The sequence below is a fragment of the Truncatella angustata genome, assembly GCF_020726525.1.
Source record: "Truncatella angustata strain MPI-SDFR-AT-0073 chromosome Unknown BKA67scaffold_2, whole genome shotgun sequence".
Taxonomy (NCBI): domain Eukaryota; kingdom Fungi; phylum Ascomycota; class Sordariomycetes; order Amphisphaeriales; family Sporocadaceae; genus Truncatella; species Truncatella angustata.
This window is the reverse complement of record NW_025763382.1, coordinates 1,605,688-1,621,561: the sequence shown is the minus strand read 5'-3', so window position 1 is coordinate 1,621,561 and position 15,874 is coordinate 1,605,688. Positions and strand designations below refer to the sequence as shown.

At 48.9% G+C, this 15,874-nt stretch overlaps 4 protein-coding genes across 4 annotated transcripts; 2 read left to right on the top strand and 2 right to left on the bottom strand.

Moving 5' to 3' along the window:
* Positions 1-2,555: 2,555 nt before the first annotated feature.
* BKA67DRAFT_590596 (IQ calmodulin-binding domain-containing protein) lies at positions 2,556-5,606 on the top strand (the record flags this gene model as incomplete). Its single annotated transcript, XM_046104605.1, has 1 exon — positions 2,556-5,606. The coding sequence occupies one exon, from the start codon at positions 2,556-2,558 to the stop codon at positions 5,604-5,606; it is 3,051 nt and encodes a 1,016-aa protein (XP_045960917.1).
* Positions 5,607-6,354: 748 nt separating this feature from the next.
* Positions 6,355-8,746, top strand: BKA67DRAFT_655000 (Metallo-dependent phosphatase-like protein; the record flags this gene model as incomplete). Its single annotated transcript, XM_046106663.1, has 4 exons — positions 6,355-6,370; positions 6,425-6,552; positions 6,610-7,705; positions 7,755-8,746. 4 exons carry the CDS (start codon positions 6,355-6,357, stop codon positions 8,744-8,746), a joined length of 2,232 nt encoding a protein of 743 aa, XP_045960916.1.
* Positions 8,747-10,566: 1,820 nt separating this feature from the next.
* Positions 10,567-12,615, bottom strand: BKA67DRAFT_531940 (Sodium/hydrogen exchanger family-domain-containing protein; the record flags this gene model as incomplete). The annotated part of the gene is made up of 4 exons (XM_046099458.1): positions 10,567-11,253; positions 11,286-11,338; positions 11,527-12,315; positions 12,375-12,615. The coding sequence occupies 4 exons, from the start codon at positions 12,613-12,615 to the stop codon at positions 10,567-10,569; spliced, it is 1,770 nt and encodes a 589-aa protein (XP_045960915.1).
* A 480-nt stretch (positions 12,616-13,095) lies between these two features.
* BKA67DRAFT_552673 (voltage-dependent anion channel-domain-containing protein) lies at positions 13,096-15,243 on the bottom strand. The gene is made up of 7 exons (XM_046101864.1): positions 14,679-15,243; positions 14,591-14,624; positions 14,359-14,528; positions 14,298-14,305; positions 14,097-14,246; positions 13,859-14,046; positions 13,096-13,792 (listed from the first exon to the last, which is right to left on the bottom strand). Exons 1-7 carry the CDS (start codon positions 14,943-14,945, stop codon positions 13,278-13,280), a joined length of 1,332 nt encoding a protein of 443 aa, XP_045960914.1. The 5' UTR covers positions 14,946-15,243; the 3' UTR covers positions 13,096-13,277.
* Positions 15,244-15,874: the final 631 nt, after the last annotated feature.

Below are 15,874 nucleotides of genomic sequence, written 5' to 3'. Positions count from 1 at the left end.
TGCTGGAGAACTGCTGCCGTTATGATAACTGAATTCTACAAGCTAACGAAACCCGTAGTGTACAGGGAGCTACGGGAAATGCTCGCCCGCTTTGAGCCTGAGACACAAGTTGTAGATATGAGTATCGGCGCAACAAAGCATCGGAACCCTAACAATGACTTTGATGCTAACATGGCTAACACTATTGGGGGGCTCTGAAATATCAGGGTACCAAAATCTACTCGATTATTATTATTATTACTATTATTATTATTATTAAATTAATGGTTAGTGGCTAGTTGCCTGGCTGCCGCGATTACTTGACTGTTAAGTCTTATTTCGCGCCAACATTGCTTTCTGCAGAAAAGAGAAAGAAAAATCGTCCACCACAATATGAGTCTGTATACAACTAGGATCCTAGCAAAGGTTACCAAGTCTTCATAGCGATGTCAAAACATTTTAAACACGCCCAGTCGTTGATTCAGGGAACCAAGACTCTTACCAAAATTTAAATATGAGAACGTCTGGGAATCAGAACCCTCAAATGTTATTTTCCCCTCATCCTCTATAAGACTGTACCCAGGGGGCCGGCTTAACTATATATGCCTGTAATATGGAACCCAGTAAGTTCTCGACGGGTGATAAGCAATGCAATTGTGAGTCCAGTAAGACGCGAACGTTGGTATGCTACATGTTTAGAGTAATTCAAATATTACAACACTGACAGCCCTTTGCCGCAAATTATAGCACAACCAGAATGATTCCCGACAGGCCAGCACTATAAGCACGACTCCTTTCATCAACAGCACTGTCACGCTTACCAAGCTACTTATAATACTTGGTAGACACGGATGACTTTATTCTTCGTGAAGATTTTCTTTAACTTGTTGTTGTCGTAACAACTTTATTGAGGTCATGGTGTTTCCTTCCTTGAGATAGTCACAAAACTTGACCCATGGGTCCCGCATTCTCATCGAATTATATATCGAGCCAACATCACGACTCTGTGTTGTTTCTCAGACCTAACGACCAACGTTGGAAGTTTTGACGCAGTGCAATGCAACGAACTAGGGAGCCATGTATTAACATTTCCCATCGGATTTACATTTACTGCATAGCTCAGATGATCCATCGCCTGTACAGTTACAGCTCGTCAGAATAAAATCCTAGCAGCTTCTAGAAATACATTACTAGAGGCGATGAGGAAAATATGCGCGCCTGATCTATAGGTCTTAACATATTGGTCCTCGGTTCATACAGTCCTAGCCTAGCTGGGCTGCGACTTGGGTAAAACACAAGGCGAACAAATGATATTGTCTCAACGTACCTCATGATGAAAAGTTGAGACTAAACGTGGCTATTATATTATCTAGGTGTGTATACAGCCCTTGTTATTATGGAACAACGTACCATAATTATGACCGAACATGATCGGAAATTTTTAATAAACATGTATAGCTTATGAAGCTGTTGTATGGCATACTGTTTGGCAGGCACCATTGTAGAATTCATGTTCGCAACTCACCTTTTAATGACTCCTACCTTGAGATACGATAAGTTGAGCTTTTAAAATTGAGCTTATCAGCATGTCATTTTAGGGTTCTGTACAGCGCCCCCGAGATATTACGCAGCCCACCCACTATGAAGTGGTAATCACGTCACGTGGCATGCACAATGAAAAAACATACGAGCTGCGAGTATAGAAATGTTCTGGAAGTGCTCGATGCGGCTTATCGCGATGCTGATCGGCGAATTGCTACGTATCTTTCGCAACGAAGCAGGTGAGATACGTACTGCATGTGGTAAGGAAGGGCGACGGACCGGACAATGCGGGAGGACGATCGCCCAACCCACTAGAGTTTCAGCAGGGCCTGTTTTTGGGCATGGCTTGGCGGCAAGATGCCTCACAGCGATCTTTTGTCATTCCTCCAATCACCTTGAAACTGTATGCCTTTCGTCTTCCAAGGTTGTATCAGCCAGCCTCTGACCCGGTTGACTATCAGGGCGAGTCAGTCGTCATTGTTGTTGAGTCTTGGGTCCTGTCGTCGAAAGCAATCCTTCCTGGGTCGCATTCTCGAGTACGGACAAGGCATCCCCCAATTGCGCTACCTCATTCTCTAAGGTTAGGTTAGTCCGCGACGATTATTATTATCATTACATACATGGGGCCAGAACCTTCCATTGTACCCAACTCTCGTTTGCATTCTTGATAGGTAAGCTACTTGCTCTACTCTGTGCTCCGTACCCCCATTCCATATCCACGTGTGGCTGCTTGCGGCTTATCACTCTCAGATTGCGTCAGATCAACAGCCCGTGCAACCATCACAGGCACGTGGGATCTCAAGTCATCTCTGACGCCTGACGCGGACAAGAGGGACGCATTCGTTTGTAGTCGCTCGCATCGACTCGTTTAGAATTAGCGAGCAAGTCTTACGGATGACGCCAAAACCCCCCGCCGTTTCCGACAAAGAGCGACACTGACACTGCCGGATTCCCATCCATTCTTCATGCCACTCCCAAGAGGACAACGCTATTCCATTGTCGGATCGTCACCAATCCTGGAAGAAACCGACACAATGCGGCGCGCCTCAGCAGACCTGACCGACGCGGCTCGGAATATCGAAGAGTCAGTTGGCACACCATCTTCGGCCGCGATAGACCCTGGAATGGACATGTCAATTGCGCTGGATGAGGAGGAAACCAGTACCGATTTCACGCCGCCGCCACACATTGCTGCCCGTTTCTACCGCCCGACACAGACTCGTCGCAAAGAATCTGCTGCCTCCTCTCGCCGCAATTCTATATCATCAGTCCAGTCGCGCTCATCGCACGGTTTCGGCAGCCGTAGCGACGATCATCAGAGCAAATACATCGCTCAACAATTACGTCGTGCTTCCATTCTTGAGGATCGGAAGGCACGTCTTGCCGACCGCGCAGCGCACGCTGAGAAGGTCCGTCTGAGAGCACAGATGGCAAAAACTGCGCATCAGAGGAACTCAAATTCGGAAGAGCGAGCTCTGGCGGCAGCACAGGCCAGGGAAAGCAAGCTTGCAGAAATCGTAGCTGCTTGCGCTGAAGAAGTCAAGAGGGCAAAAGCTGTGGCCGAGAGCACAAGGGAGAAGAAGGAGCAGGCACAGCTTAAGCTGAGGCAGCAGATCGCGGAGCGTGACGCCGAAGTCGAGAGGAGGAGGGAAGAGTCGCTACGCAGTAGACATGTCGCCAAGCGGTCTCGCGGGCAAAGTGTGACGAGTATGACAACGAAGAAGCCAAGTGTCGAGTCAATCCCAGAAACCAGGGAACAGGAGGCTGTTGTGTTATCGGATAACGCTGCAGCCGCTAGAATCAAATGGTGGTTGCAGACTGCCTTGAGAAGGAAAGCTGTACAAGAATTCTCGAATCTTGGCCTGTCGGTCGATAGCGTGCGGGACACATCGTTCGAGAAAGTTGTCCAACTGCTCGCTGAAGAGAGAGTTTTGATTACCGCAGCTCGCCTTCTGAGGACATGTGGTCTCCAGGAGGGTGCGCCAGGGTCCATAGAGGAAATGGCTGCTGTGCGTACGTTTTTGAGCGCATTCGTGATCCTAGGGCACCCCACCCAGGTCCTTAGTAACAAGGACGACAAAGGAGAACAGGAGCAGGTTGGATCTGTCCCTGGGCAACCCATCCCTAGGGATGATCTTGCTAATCCACAATTACAGGATCTAGTGGCCAAGGCCCGCGATCTCTTGATCGCGTTTGAGAATATACTGTCTCGCCTGACATGGTTGAACAACTGGACGACGCCTCCAGCGCTTCGGGACGCGCTACCGGAAGCATACGCGACCTTTCATAACTCGTTCATTGCATGGAAAGCACGGGATTCAAATGCTCTAATTGAAGTCATGATTCTGCAATTCGTCGAGCTCGATGCTATCTTGCAAACTGTCAAAGACAGTACGGAAGAGGCTGTATCGGAAACATATCGACAGAGTATCAATGACAACCAGTTGAAACTCATGGCACGGATCAAGAAGCTCGCTGGTGCTCAGCAAGGCAGGAAGATGATTTTCCAAGCCGTAAGAGAAGCAAGAAAAGCTCGACAAGCTAGAAAGCCAATTGGCGACACGAAACCTCGCGGCGCCGATGATGATTCGGTTGGCAGTACCAGTATAACAAGAGACTCGGCGACTACAGAAAATGCGGTTTCGGCACAACTACAAACTCTGACTCCACCCCCTACTCCGCAAAGTAAAATGGAAGCAACGAAAACCGTGGTGCAGCCGGTATATCCCCCTATACTTCCGGACAACAGGATAATAGTTCATGAGCTGGCTATCAATCGAGAATATCGCATCGAATACCAGCATTTCCAGGAGCAGCATAAGTTACGGATGGATCCCATGTTCCAGGACTTGAAGTCAGGTCCAAGGAGCGAGGAAAAGGAGTTCCATTACCTGATTGTTATGGCTAGATACATTAAGGACAGACTGCAGCACCTCGTCAAGCCTGGTTCGTCGATGCATAATTTCATAGGCGAAATCCTGGACACCGAGGTTGCTCAGCGCCAGTTTCTGGCCGGAAGCTTCTCCATTGAGAAGTTTTTCTCATCCATGGGCTCACTGTTGCCTAAGCTCTGCGCTCCTGTCCGCGATGAGGAAGTGAAAGAGTTGGTTGAAGCAAAACTCACCGAAGGACATGTTGTTGATCGACTGGAAGCACTCATCGCGTTTATCGACACGATGCTGTACGATTATGCAAATTACATGATGCAGGTTGCAGCACCAAACCTCATTGAGCATGCTTCAGCCTACGAGACCAAGCGGTTCGCAGAAGAAATTGAAGCCGGCTCTATCACCTTGGCTCGCGCTGAGATATCCTGGAAAGCAGCACGAACAAAAATACTTGAAGAGGCCGCCCGCCGGGATCCAGAGGGAGTCAATCTGGCAAAATCTCGCCCGACACCCGACAAGATTTACTGGCAGATGCTGCTTGATGAATTCACGCAACCTTCGCCATCCCCTGAATCGGTGCCAGAGCCTCTTGAGCTTGACACAAAGCGCCGTGCTCGTACTGGTGCGCAAATACTAAAAATTGCGACTGCTGGAGCGATATTGTTGCAGTGCAAGAATATGCTGAAGCGTGATGTTCGAGCGCCGTGGAAGACGGAAGCCAATCGTCTGGCGTTGGTTCTTGAAGCAGTGGATGACAGCGAGAGGCCCATGGAGCGATCTACTGCCATTGATGGCATCATGGCAGCTCTGGAAGGTGGTCGTTCGATGCCCACTGCGACCAAGGCGCATCTCAGGGCACTGGTAACGAAATTTTTAGAGGCTAGTGCTGAGGCGAAATGCACCAATACAGAACCCAGGGAGCCAGTTTTGCGTTTGCTATTAACACGTATGCGAAGCCACATTCTGGCACGGCTGCAAGCTGGTTCAGCAAGTGAGAAGGTCAAGGCTACTAGTGCAGCTGGTGAGAAGCTCGCCGGTCTAGGACTTCCAGAATTCGTGGAGAAAGTGAGAGAGCTCGTGGAAGAGTTGGTCAAGGTTGGTGCTATTGATCGAGAAGCACACGGCGTTTGGTGGGAGACTATTGCAGAGAAGGTCGATAGGGACGCCGCAGTCCCAGTTTCAGCACCTTCAGCTTGAGCTATAATCAGGGTAAAGGAGAATGATTGCGTACAATTCTAACTGCGTTCAAGCATACGAGCATTAACGGTTGCATTTGGCATGTTTCGTTTTACTTAATTGGGTCTTGCTTCGGTCAATGGTCTTGTTCGGTACAGGGATAATGGCGTTTTGAGCGGTTTCTATGACATATGCGGGGATGTTTACAGACAGGTTGGCAGCGAAATGATCTAGTTTATGTATTTGGAAGGTATACCATGGACAACACGGACCCCTGTGTTTCTTTTGATAGCAACGACATTAAATACGCGTTCTGCCGTCATAGGACATCAACGAGTGTGCCCTGTTCGATTAAAATGTGAAAGGACCCGCTACGCCTCAGTGCTCAGTGCTCGATACAAATGTATGTCTCGGTAACTTGCAGCATATTCGGAACATCTCCAAGCCTTTCAAGCTGCTTAACTAGATGAAAACTACTAAATCTTCGATCCAACAGTTTCAACAGTATGAGTTGGATTGGTCCAATGTAGCTGGGTTAATTGATCACGTGACCGCGCGCAGGATAAACTGTTAGCGCGCTTGGTTGCCTGCGCGTTGTCGTCGAAGACCTCTTTGTTCATCCTGACAAACCCTTTGCTTCTGCCTTACGAGTGGGTGCAGCATGTAAACGCAAAGACTAAACTTCTAATGGATCTATTCCGATCTCAGCCTCTTCTACTTACGTGTTGATACTTTTCTTACCGACTTGGCGTCTTTTCGCCACTTCAAGATGTCGCACTTCGATGGTAATTTTGCACACGAAACCTGTACTCACAAGCTACGACTAACAAGCCATGCAGAAGAAGACACAATTCGCATACTTGTCGCCACTGACAATCACGTTGGCTACGAGGAGCGTGACTCCATCAGAAAAGATGACAGTTGGCAAACCTTTGACGAGATCATGACGCTAGCCAAAACGCAAGACGTAATGAGGGACAATCCAACGAGCCGGGCTGAAAAACTCGCTAACGATGTCGCATAGGTCGACATGGTATTGCTGGCTGGTGATCTGTTTCATGAGAACAAGCCTTCGAGGAAATCTATGTTCAAGGTGATGCGATCCCTTAGGAAAAACTGTCTCGGCATGAAACCCTGCGAGTTGCAATTCTTGAGTGATGCGAGCGAAGTCTTCGAGGGTCATTTCAGTCATGTCAATTACGAAGACCCAGACATCAACGTCTCTATTCCGGTCTTCTCGATACATGGCAATCACGATGATCCAAGCGGGGAAGGCGCATTCTGCCCTCTTGATATTCTCCAAGTTGCTGGCCTGGTCAATTATTTTGGCCGCGTACCAGAGGCCGACAATCCTCAAGCAAAGCCCATCTTACTTCAGAAGGGCCAAACGAAGCTGGCACTCTATGGCCTCAGCAATATCAGAGATGAGCGGATGTATAGGAACTTCCGCGACCATAGAGTTAAATGGTTTCGACCCGGTGTCCAAACAGGTGATTGGTTCAATATGCTTGCAGTCCATCAGAACCATACTGCACATACCCCAACAAGCTATCTCCCCGAGGGCATGCTGCCTGAGTGGCTCAACCTGGTAGTGTGGGGTCACGAACATGAGTGTATCCTTGACCCTCAGCCGAATGCGCAAACTGGCTTCAAAGTGATACAGCCCGGCTCATCAGTTGCTACTTCTCTCATTAATGGTGAGGCAGTACCGAAACATGTCGCCGTACTCAGTGTCTCCGGGAGGGATTTTCAGATCGAAAAGCATCGACTCAAAACAGTACGGCCATTTGTGATACAAGAGATCAAGCTATCTGATGACGATAGATTCGATGGCCTGGATCGCAAAAAAGACAACCGAGCGGAGCTTTCAAGAAGATTGATGAAGATTGTCGATGATATGATTGAAGAAGCAACAAAAGAATGGTTGGAAATTCAAGAGGACCAGGAGGACGCCAAGGAGAGAATACCACTGCCCCTCATACGTCTCAAGGTCGAGTATACACCTTCGGAAGGCGGCCATTACGATATAGAGAACCCTCAACGTTTCTCGAATCGTTTTGCGGGAAGAGTTGCTAACACAAACGATGTTGTATACTTCTGGAGGAAGAAAAAAACTATACGTGAGTATTTGGATTATGCCTTAGGTTTCACTTCTAATCTTTTTTTCAGGATCTAATAATACTACCATCGACATCCCTGGGCTCCCAGCAGACATGGATGAGGAGACCATCAGGGTTGATGAACTTGTCGGCCAATATCTTGAGCACCAGTCGCTCAAGATTCTGCCTCAAGCTCCATTTATCGATGCTGTCAACCAATATGTCAATAAGGATGATAAGCGGGCCATGGATGAGTTTGTGAGAGACACGCTTACAGGTCAGGTCAAGCACATGTTATCTCTCGACAACAACGATGATGATGAGAGCGAGATGGCAAAGTACCAAGCGAAGCTCAATTCCCAATTCAAGTCCGGTCAACTCAAGAGAAGGAAAACCACAGTCAAGCCAAAGCCAGCTGGCTGGGATTCAGATATGGACGGGCACTGGGAAGATCAGCCTGATGTTGTTCAGTTTGAGAATGAAGCAACTGAGAATTTACTACCAATTCAGAGATCGCAAGCTGCCCAGAAAACACAATCAGCGAAGGCGGCCAGAGGTCGACCAAAGAAACCTAGGTCGCTCGTTGTAGATGACGATGAAGATATGGATGACTTTGTAGAGGAAGGAGAAGAAGAGGAAGGAGAAGAAATTGAACCGGCCACTAAATCCAAAGCACGAGGCAGAGCTGCAACAGCTAAACCCGCGGCCCCAGCCAAGAAGGCTCCAGCAAAAGCTACCTCGAAGGCGCCTACCAAGGCGCCGGCAAAAGGACGCGGTCGCAAGGCTATCTTTGAAGAGGACAGTGAGGAAGACGATGTGATCATGGATGAAGAGCCACCAGCACCCAAACGTGTTACTGCTGCGACCAGATCGCAGCCGGCGAGATCACAGCCGCCAAGAGGTGCTGCGTCACAATCTCAGGCAAAGACAAAGCAGACAACGATCAATTTCTCGCAGAAGCCGAAGGCTTCTCAGGCAGCAATGGAGATTAGTGATGATGAGATCTCAGATGACGATCCTTTCGAGTCTATGCCTGCTAAAACTGTCACGAGGAAGAGATGACTTATGGTGGTCGGGCAATTTTTGCACTACATGGAGGTCGTAATTATTGGTCGGGATTTAAATTGAGTCACGACAGGTAACTCTTGGCATATCATAGCTATTGCATTGTGAGACGAGGTTTAGGCTAGCACACTCGCCAATGTATGAAGATAGAGATGGGAACACGAAAAACATGATAATTTATGGAACGCTGAGCCCAAAATGGCTGAATGTTGAAGACAGACTCGGTGCCGTCGGAACACTCCTGAATGTACCTATCCTCGAAAGGCACCCTAGCGTGAGTTGCACTGCAACTGGCGGGTGAGCCCGTCGGCCGGCAGAAAAACCGACCGCCTGCCCCACCTTTCCGACAACCTTTTATGGAATCGCGACGGAGCCGCGTCTTTGAATTTTCTCTTCCTTTCCTCATTATTGTACACGGGCACACTTTATTGTAGGTGAGCTTGCGCAGGACGCTGCTTCGGCACTTCTTGCACTCAGTCGAGTCTTCCTCTATCTTGTGCCCAAGAGCATTCACTTTTATTGACGCCGTTTATGGAAGCATGTGAGAACCTTCGGGCTCAGCGAACGTTGCCTCTTACCGCCGGTCGTTACATACCTTTGACATGCACGTGACTTGAGAGATGTCGAGTCCATTGCGCCATGGCTCCTCGAGCAAACGAGTATCTGAAAAGCGAAAGAGCTTTCTGTCCTAGCGTTCTCAGATCTATACACCAGACTTTACCAACCATTCCAGCTTCACTCGTCGCCCCGACCTGCGCCATTATTTTGGCAGAAAAGGGACTCTTTTTAGGGAATGACGGCCTGGATATACATCAGAGTGCGTTTTGCTTGGTATCTCAAAGATCATACCGTACTCGGACGAACTGGTAAGTCAAGTTTTCCCACATCTACACACCTTCCTACATGATGAGAGTTTTAGAGGCTGTTTATGATTCGCTTCGGCGATCATGATTAATCTCATCACCATTGTTCTATCATTCCTGATCTACACCCACCAACAACACTTATGTTCATCATATCTGCCCGTAGTCATTTTGCTAACTGCAAATCTACAGGTTAACGCTCCTAGTACGCACTGCATAGTTTGTAGAGTCTGTGTTTGTCTACCTGTAGCCAGTATACATATTTTATCAGTTAGTTACGTCAAAATGGATCACTTATCAACCTAATAACTTTGTCTTTCTCGAACCACGTGCCCTCATTGTTTCTTGCTTCGTGCTTAAAGATGTGTATTAGAAGCTTGCATACCGGCACATCCAAGCAACGCCTTGAAGGTTGTAATCTCCTGGCATGTTTTACAACTTGCATGCTTTGGTGTGACTTTGTGACTTTGTCTCCAGTCGCACGACCTGATCCCATGAACATTTTGCACATTTGGTAGAGTACTACACCGACATTCGTCACCATTGCTTTCCACGCTCAGACTGATGCAAACTTCAACGCATTGTATTCGTCTCCGGTTACAAGACCTCCCAAATACAAAGATGTACGTATGAATACGAATAGGAATTTTAAAAACTAAGATAACGCTTGCCAACTCAGCGAGGGGCTTGGATTTTCATCTCGGTGAGCCTACTACTGATTCCCAGATACTCGCAAATGCTGTCATCACAGCAACCGAGTCTTGCAGGACACAGGTTCAAAGTGCACCTAAGGTTTGCAGTGACTGGAACTTATGCTCATAATTGAGAAGTATTGCACCAGCGCTCTTAATCAAGCTTCAGCCGGAGGACTGAGTCACAAGCCTGGGTAGGAGAGATGTTACATACCAAACGACAAGTGGCATTCAGTTACCCAGACTTTCTTCTCGGCTCCATCTATGAGACACCCCAGACGCCCAGAACATCCCTTTTCGCACCTTCAACCGGAGCGGCAGCGCTTTTGGCCTCCAGCTTCTTCACCCTCCGGACGAGCAAGCCAACGCAGAAGGGGCCGATGACAGTACACAACACGATGGCCCACGTGACGATGAGGAATATCTCAGATGCCTCATCTGGCGGGGCTGAAGCCGAGGAGCCAGAGAATATGCCGTTGCTTTCAGCGACCGAAGAGATCAGGAAACCAATCTCGCCACGGGCGATCATGGCGAACGCCATGATGCCGGCAGGATAGAGCGACAGCGGCTTTTCCGGACTTTTGCCTTTCTCGACCACAGGGTGTGGTGAGGTGGTCGACATTTGCGGTTCTCGAAGGGGTACGCCCTGGTTCCGAGAACCTGCGCCTGTGCTACCGGTCTTCTCTTGCTCCCTCTTGTGCTGGTGGACCAGCCTCCCGAGTGAAAGCTTGCGCAGCAGGGCACCGACCCCAGATGTGGTCGAGTTACCCGCGTCGATAATCTTGTCCCTCAGCGGCACCGAGAACCCGATCAGCCATACGCCACAGAGAGCTTTCCCGATGAGCATAAGGATGGTGTAGATTATTCCGCGCCAGACGATGGCGCCGGAGAACATCTTGCTTATTGGTATGGAGAAACCGATAGAGGCCCGTGGATGGTCAGCCAGGAACTGTAATAAGATGAAAAGTGTAGTGACCTTACGAAGAAAAACGGCTTGAGAACTCGTTCGATAGGTTGCACATAATAGTGTTCGTCTGCGTTACGAAAATATCGCAGTTAGTTAATCTCTCCATCGCAATAGGGAATGCTCGTTCGGGGTTTTAGCTCGATCAAGACCACTAGTCTCACTTCTAGAACGGCCTACAAGCAGAGAAGATCATGTAATAGTTCCTTCTGTAATATCAAATGAAATTTGAGGGTGCAAGTTGTTTTCTATACTTACACATTTCTGACGGCGAAGTTCGTGCGATATCAGGGGTTGCTCGAACGCCTGCATCTGCAGGCACTGGGCCGGTATTAGTGCTCTCTTTGGACGCGGCCGGTAAAGGGACATTTTCAGGATATCTACCATTTTGTGACGCAATTGAAGATTGGGCTGCCGACCCGGTTTGTTGCTCTTTGATCGTCTTATCCTCCCAGTAGGCCCCAATAATGCCGGCCAAATACGCGGCTAGAAGAACAGATGCGCCGGCATAGCTCGCGCCCGTCACAAGTGCCAATAGGAGTGCAGTCTGAACAACAAAGACGGTCTGCTTGGTCCTTGACATCATGACAACTTCCGAACCTACATGCTCTCCTCTGATTCTGTCCAAAACCGTCATTAGAGGTCTTAAAATATAGCGACAAGCTAATGGAACCACGACCGCGAATGCGAGTGAGACAAGAATAGGCCTGATCACAGCGACAGGAGAGATCTGAGTGTTTCTGCTGCCCAGGCCGGACACAATCTGTACCATGACCAGCCCAACCACATCATCCATCATGGCAGCGGTGCTGAGCACACTACCCAGCCGTGTCGACACCAAGCCGCTGGTGCTCAGCACGGTGAAAGTCGTCCCCAGGCTTGTGGAGCACAGCGCCGCGCCGGCGGCGAAGCACTGGATAGGGCTCGCTCCCACCATTGGTGCCAGGAAGAACGACAAGCCCATGGGCACTGAGACGCCCGTAACGGCCACGCAGACGGAAAGCAACAAGTTCGCCTTCATCGTGGCTATTGATGACGATAGTCCACCTGTTAATTCGATTGGTTATAGCTCAAATAACAATTTCATGCGGACAGGATCGAGGCACCTTCAAATACGATCATCATCAATCCCAAATACCCCAGCTGCACGATCGAGTCCTCAAGTGAATCGGAAAGCCATTTACCACCCGGGGTGCCCCAGGCAATGCCGATGAAAACCTGACCGACAAGGCCGCAATATAGGGTCCTGTCGAGGACAGAGTTGATTATATTAAGGGCGAGGAGGAATGAGGATAAGATCAAGATGCCCTCGATGCCGGGTTCGTGATATGGCAATGACGCTGCCATAGTGGGTGTATTTGAGTTGATCTTTTATACCATAGACTGAGTTGCATGGCGGATTTGTTGTATATATGTTTGACCACCAGCCTTGGTCTGCCTGTGATGTGACAGAGTAGATGTTGGACATTTATAGTGGAGATGGTTAGTGGCTGGGCGCGCAACTCATGAAAGCGCGGCAACACGTCATCTACGTATGTCGTCAACGGATTGAAATATTTAGGCAGTGGTGTTTTTACTGTTTTTGTTACACAAATCAAAAGTGAAAAACTCGATGGCCTTTTCAGACTCGGAGAAAAACGCATGATGAATCAGTTCATCAAGACACGCGATATTCCCCGTCTGGGCTAACAGACGTGACTTGCACGCTACAGCAGCTGTGGGCACTACCTCACCATCCTGTAGTTTGCATAGATTTGCCTAAGATTGTGACAGGCAGAACACAACCTACGGCGACCGTGCATTACCTGTAATCAATTGCCTTAAGAGGATGGTGATGCGGGAGCAGTCTTGTGGCTCTTCTTGTATTGCACGTTGGAGTCATGATGAATTTAAAACTACCACTACGAATATCGCCACTTTGTAACCATGTGTCGTACGCTGGGGTCGGATGTGTGTTTGTGCTTGTTCTAGATTATGGCCTTGCTGTAGAGGAATTGCAAGGCCGTGGTCTATCCAGCCTCGAGTCCTTTGGGCCAAAGAATTTCTCTTTTCCGCAATCCTTTCATCATGCGGATAAAGACCAGCAGCCAGACAAGAATCAAGAGGCAGGCCATGACACAGCCAAAGATCTTCAGCCCAGTGTTGTTTAACACATCTGCCAATGCAAATGTTGCAGTGACTAATGCAGTGTTAGGAAAGACGAAGCTCCACCAGGTCATTTGGAATGGTATTTTATGCTCGCGTCGCAGGTATTTGTGTAGTGATCCCACCGACACCAAGAAGAACCAGAGACTCAGGCCCCACAGCCACAGACCAAGCATCAAAGATAGTATCTGTAAGATGTATACTGCGTGTTCGCGTCCCGGAACATCTGACGGTACGATTATGTCAGATTGGTTTCCCAAGGCAACCAAGCCTGCACAAGTGAACCCACTTGGTCCTATCGAAATGAAGACACCAGGTCTCTGAATATCGCGAGGAAGCTTCTGTGTCATAAGACGATACAGAAAAGCAGCACAGACCACTGCAATTGACATTAGCTTGCACGCTTGATACAAATGTGTTTTATTGTCTTGAAGGGGCTATGTACTGAAACTGATCAGGAATCCGGTGCCTTGAATAGTGACAGCACAGAAAGCGATGGCAGTAAAATTGACCAAGACGCCGGCTTGGGACTGTGCTGCCGCTTTTATGAGGTTGCTTGCAAATGGGGCTACTAGAAGCAGAGGATAGGCGGGAAACACCCAGACTGGTGTCATCCTGTGAATCGGAAAAATCCTACCATTGTGTTAGCGAGATGACATGTATACGTATAGGCCATGCCTTACTGTGTTGACCAGAGTGTCAGATACATGGCGGCACTTGATGTGAAGCTGACGGCAACATACATCCAGAATAATATCTGAACCACTCGTTGTAACCACAACCCACAGTACGGTATGCCATATTCACATATGTTGATTAGGATAATTGCCCAACTGGGTTTGTCAGCTGCCTCGGATATCCCCGGCTGGTAGGTCTATACTCACGACACGAGCTATGGGAGGTCAGCAAAGATGACTTGGACGGCGGATACACTCAAGAACTCACGACTGCTGGGATAAATAGAGATTCTGTCTGGTCAAGGAAAGAGTGCATGAAGCTCCCGGGGACCAAGGAGAATCTTAGACTTATCAAGGTGCAATTAAGCAGGAAGAGGCATATATTGAACAAGAACACGACCAAACCAATGTAATAGAGCCAGTCCGACCTGAGTGGAACTTGGGAACACTAAGTCAGCAGGTACTTGATTCGGGTCTCAACCTCCGAAAGAATAGCGTACTAGTGTGAAGGACATTGGCAATGCCGCCCGTGGCCTGTTCATTCTCATGTCAGGAGGCGTGATCCAAATCCGTGGTGTCGTGGCTTACCATGGTCATAGTGAACCAAGTCCATTGGTAGCAGCTGATGCGGTCCCTGATACCGACTTTGCCTGCATAGCTTGGCCTTCTGGCTGCTGCGATCATCCGGGCCAAACTCTCTGCATTTGGGTGTTGTTGTTGTTGAGCTGCAAAGGCCCGCTTCCCCTGCGGTGACGAGGATTCACCGGGCGACACTCCAGCCGTGTACTGTTCTTCCCTCGGGGTCACGTATCCATTGAAGGCAGGAGCTGGCTCGGACACCACGAGTCGGGACATGACGTCGTCCAAAAGTCCTCAGGCGAGCGACCTAGGACTTTAGACAAGATGTACAGACCGATAAGCACAATGGGTTCAACGTGTCCCAAAGCAGAGTGAAAGTTGACTAGTGTTGTCAAAAAGACGACCAGCTGTATGACGATGGAGCCGACGTTGAAGATAGGCATGGTCGTTGATACCCTGTTCTTGGCAGGTGGAGGGCAATGGAAATAGAAGCTGAGAGGGCTTGGGTAGGTATTTGTACGTAAGTGATGTTCAACCGGGGGGGGGGGGGCGCCTAAAGAGCGAGAGTTGCCGGGATTGCCAGGAAACCACCGTCGTTCAGTGGAGGAAGCGTATGTGGGCCAGATCGGCGTGGAATAGAATCACAAGATGCGAAAGTTGATTTCCTTGGTTGCGCGACAGGCGACGGGTATGTTGCACTCTCTTTCTTTTAGTTAGATGCAGGACGTGGGTTTATAGAGAGAGTAGGAGGCTTGGTTGAGCTTACTCTTTAATCTAAGTTGCCGTATGTATTATCTCTTATCGGAAAGACCCCGCGGTGTAACCCGGATTGAATTGGATGCCGTCATACATAACAAGTACTCCGTACCGTACTGCCTTTGGAACCCACTGAACAAGGACAACCGGGCCGGGCACCTTCAGCACCACCTTGAAAGCCAGTTCCGCTTTCCACACAAGACCACATGCGGCTCGTCACACGAGGGGGCTCCCACTGCTAAAAGAAAAACCAATACAGACAATTCATGCAGGGGATCATGGTGTAGCACATGAACCTTTCAACTGGCATTTGAACATGACTTTTCTTCCCCTTCCAAGTTTCCTCGTTAAGCATTTTCGATGAGAAGCATTACTACACAGCACTACCCTTAGCACTAACTACGTAACTACATACCGCCCCCCTTGCCAACATTGAACTAAAAAAGCGG

What these genes read in the sequence shown, in the direction of transcription:
- BKA67DRAFT_552673 (XM_046101864.1), bottom strand. Translation starts at nt 14,945, where the DNA reads ATGTCCCGACTCGTGGTGTCCGAGCCAGCTCCTGCCTTCAATGGATAC. An exon ending in CTTGGTTCACTATGACCATG is followed by an intron (nt 14,625 to 14,678) that starts GTAAGCCACGAC and finishes GAGAATGAACAG; the next exon opens with GCCACGGGCGGCATTGCCAA. An exon ending in TGCCAATGTCCTTCACACTA is followed by an intron (nt 14,529 to 14,590) that starts GTACGCTATTCT and finishes AGTGTTCCCAAG; the next exon opens with TTCCACTCAGGTCGGACTGG.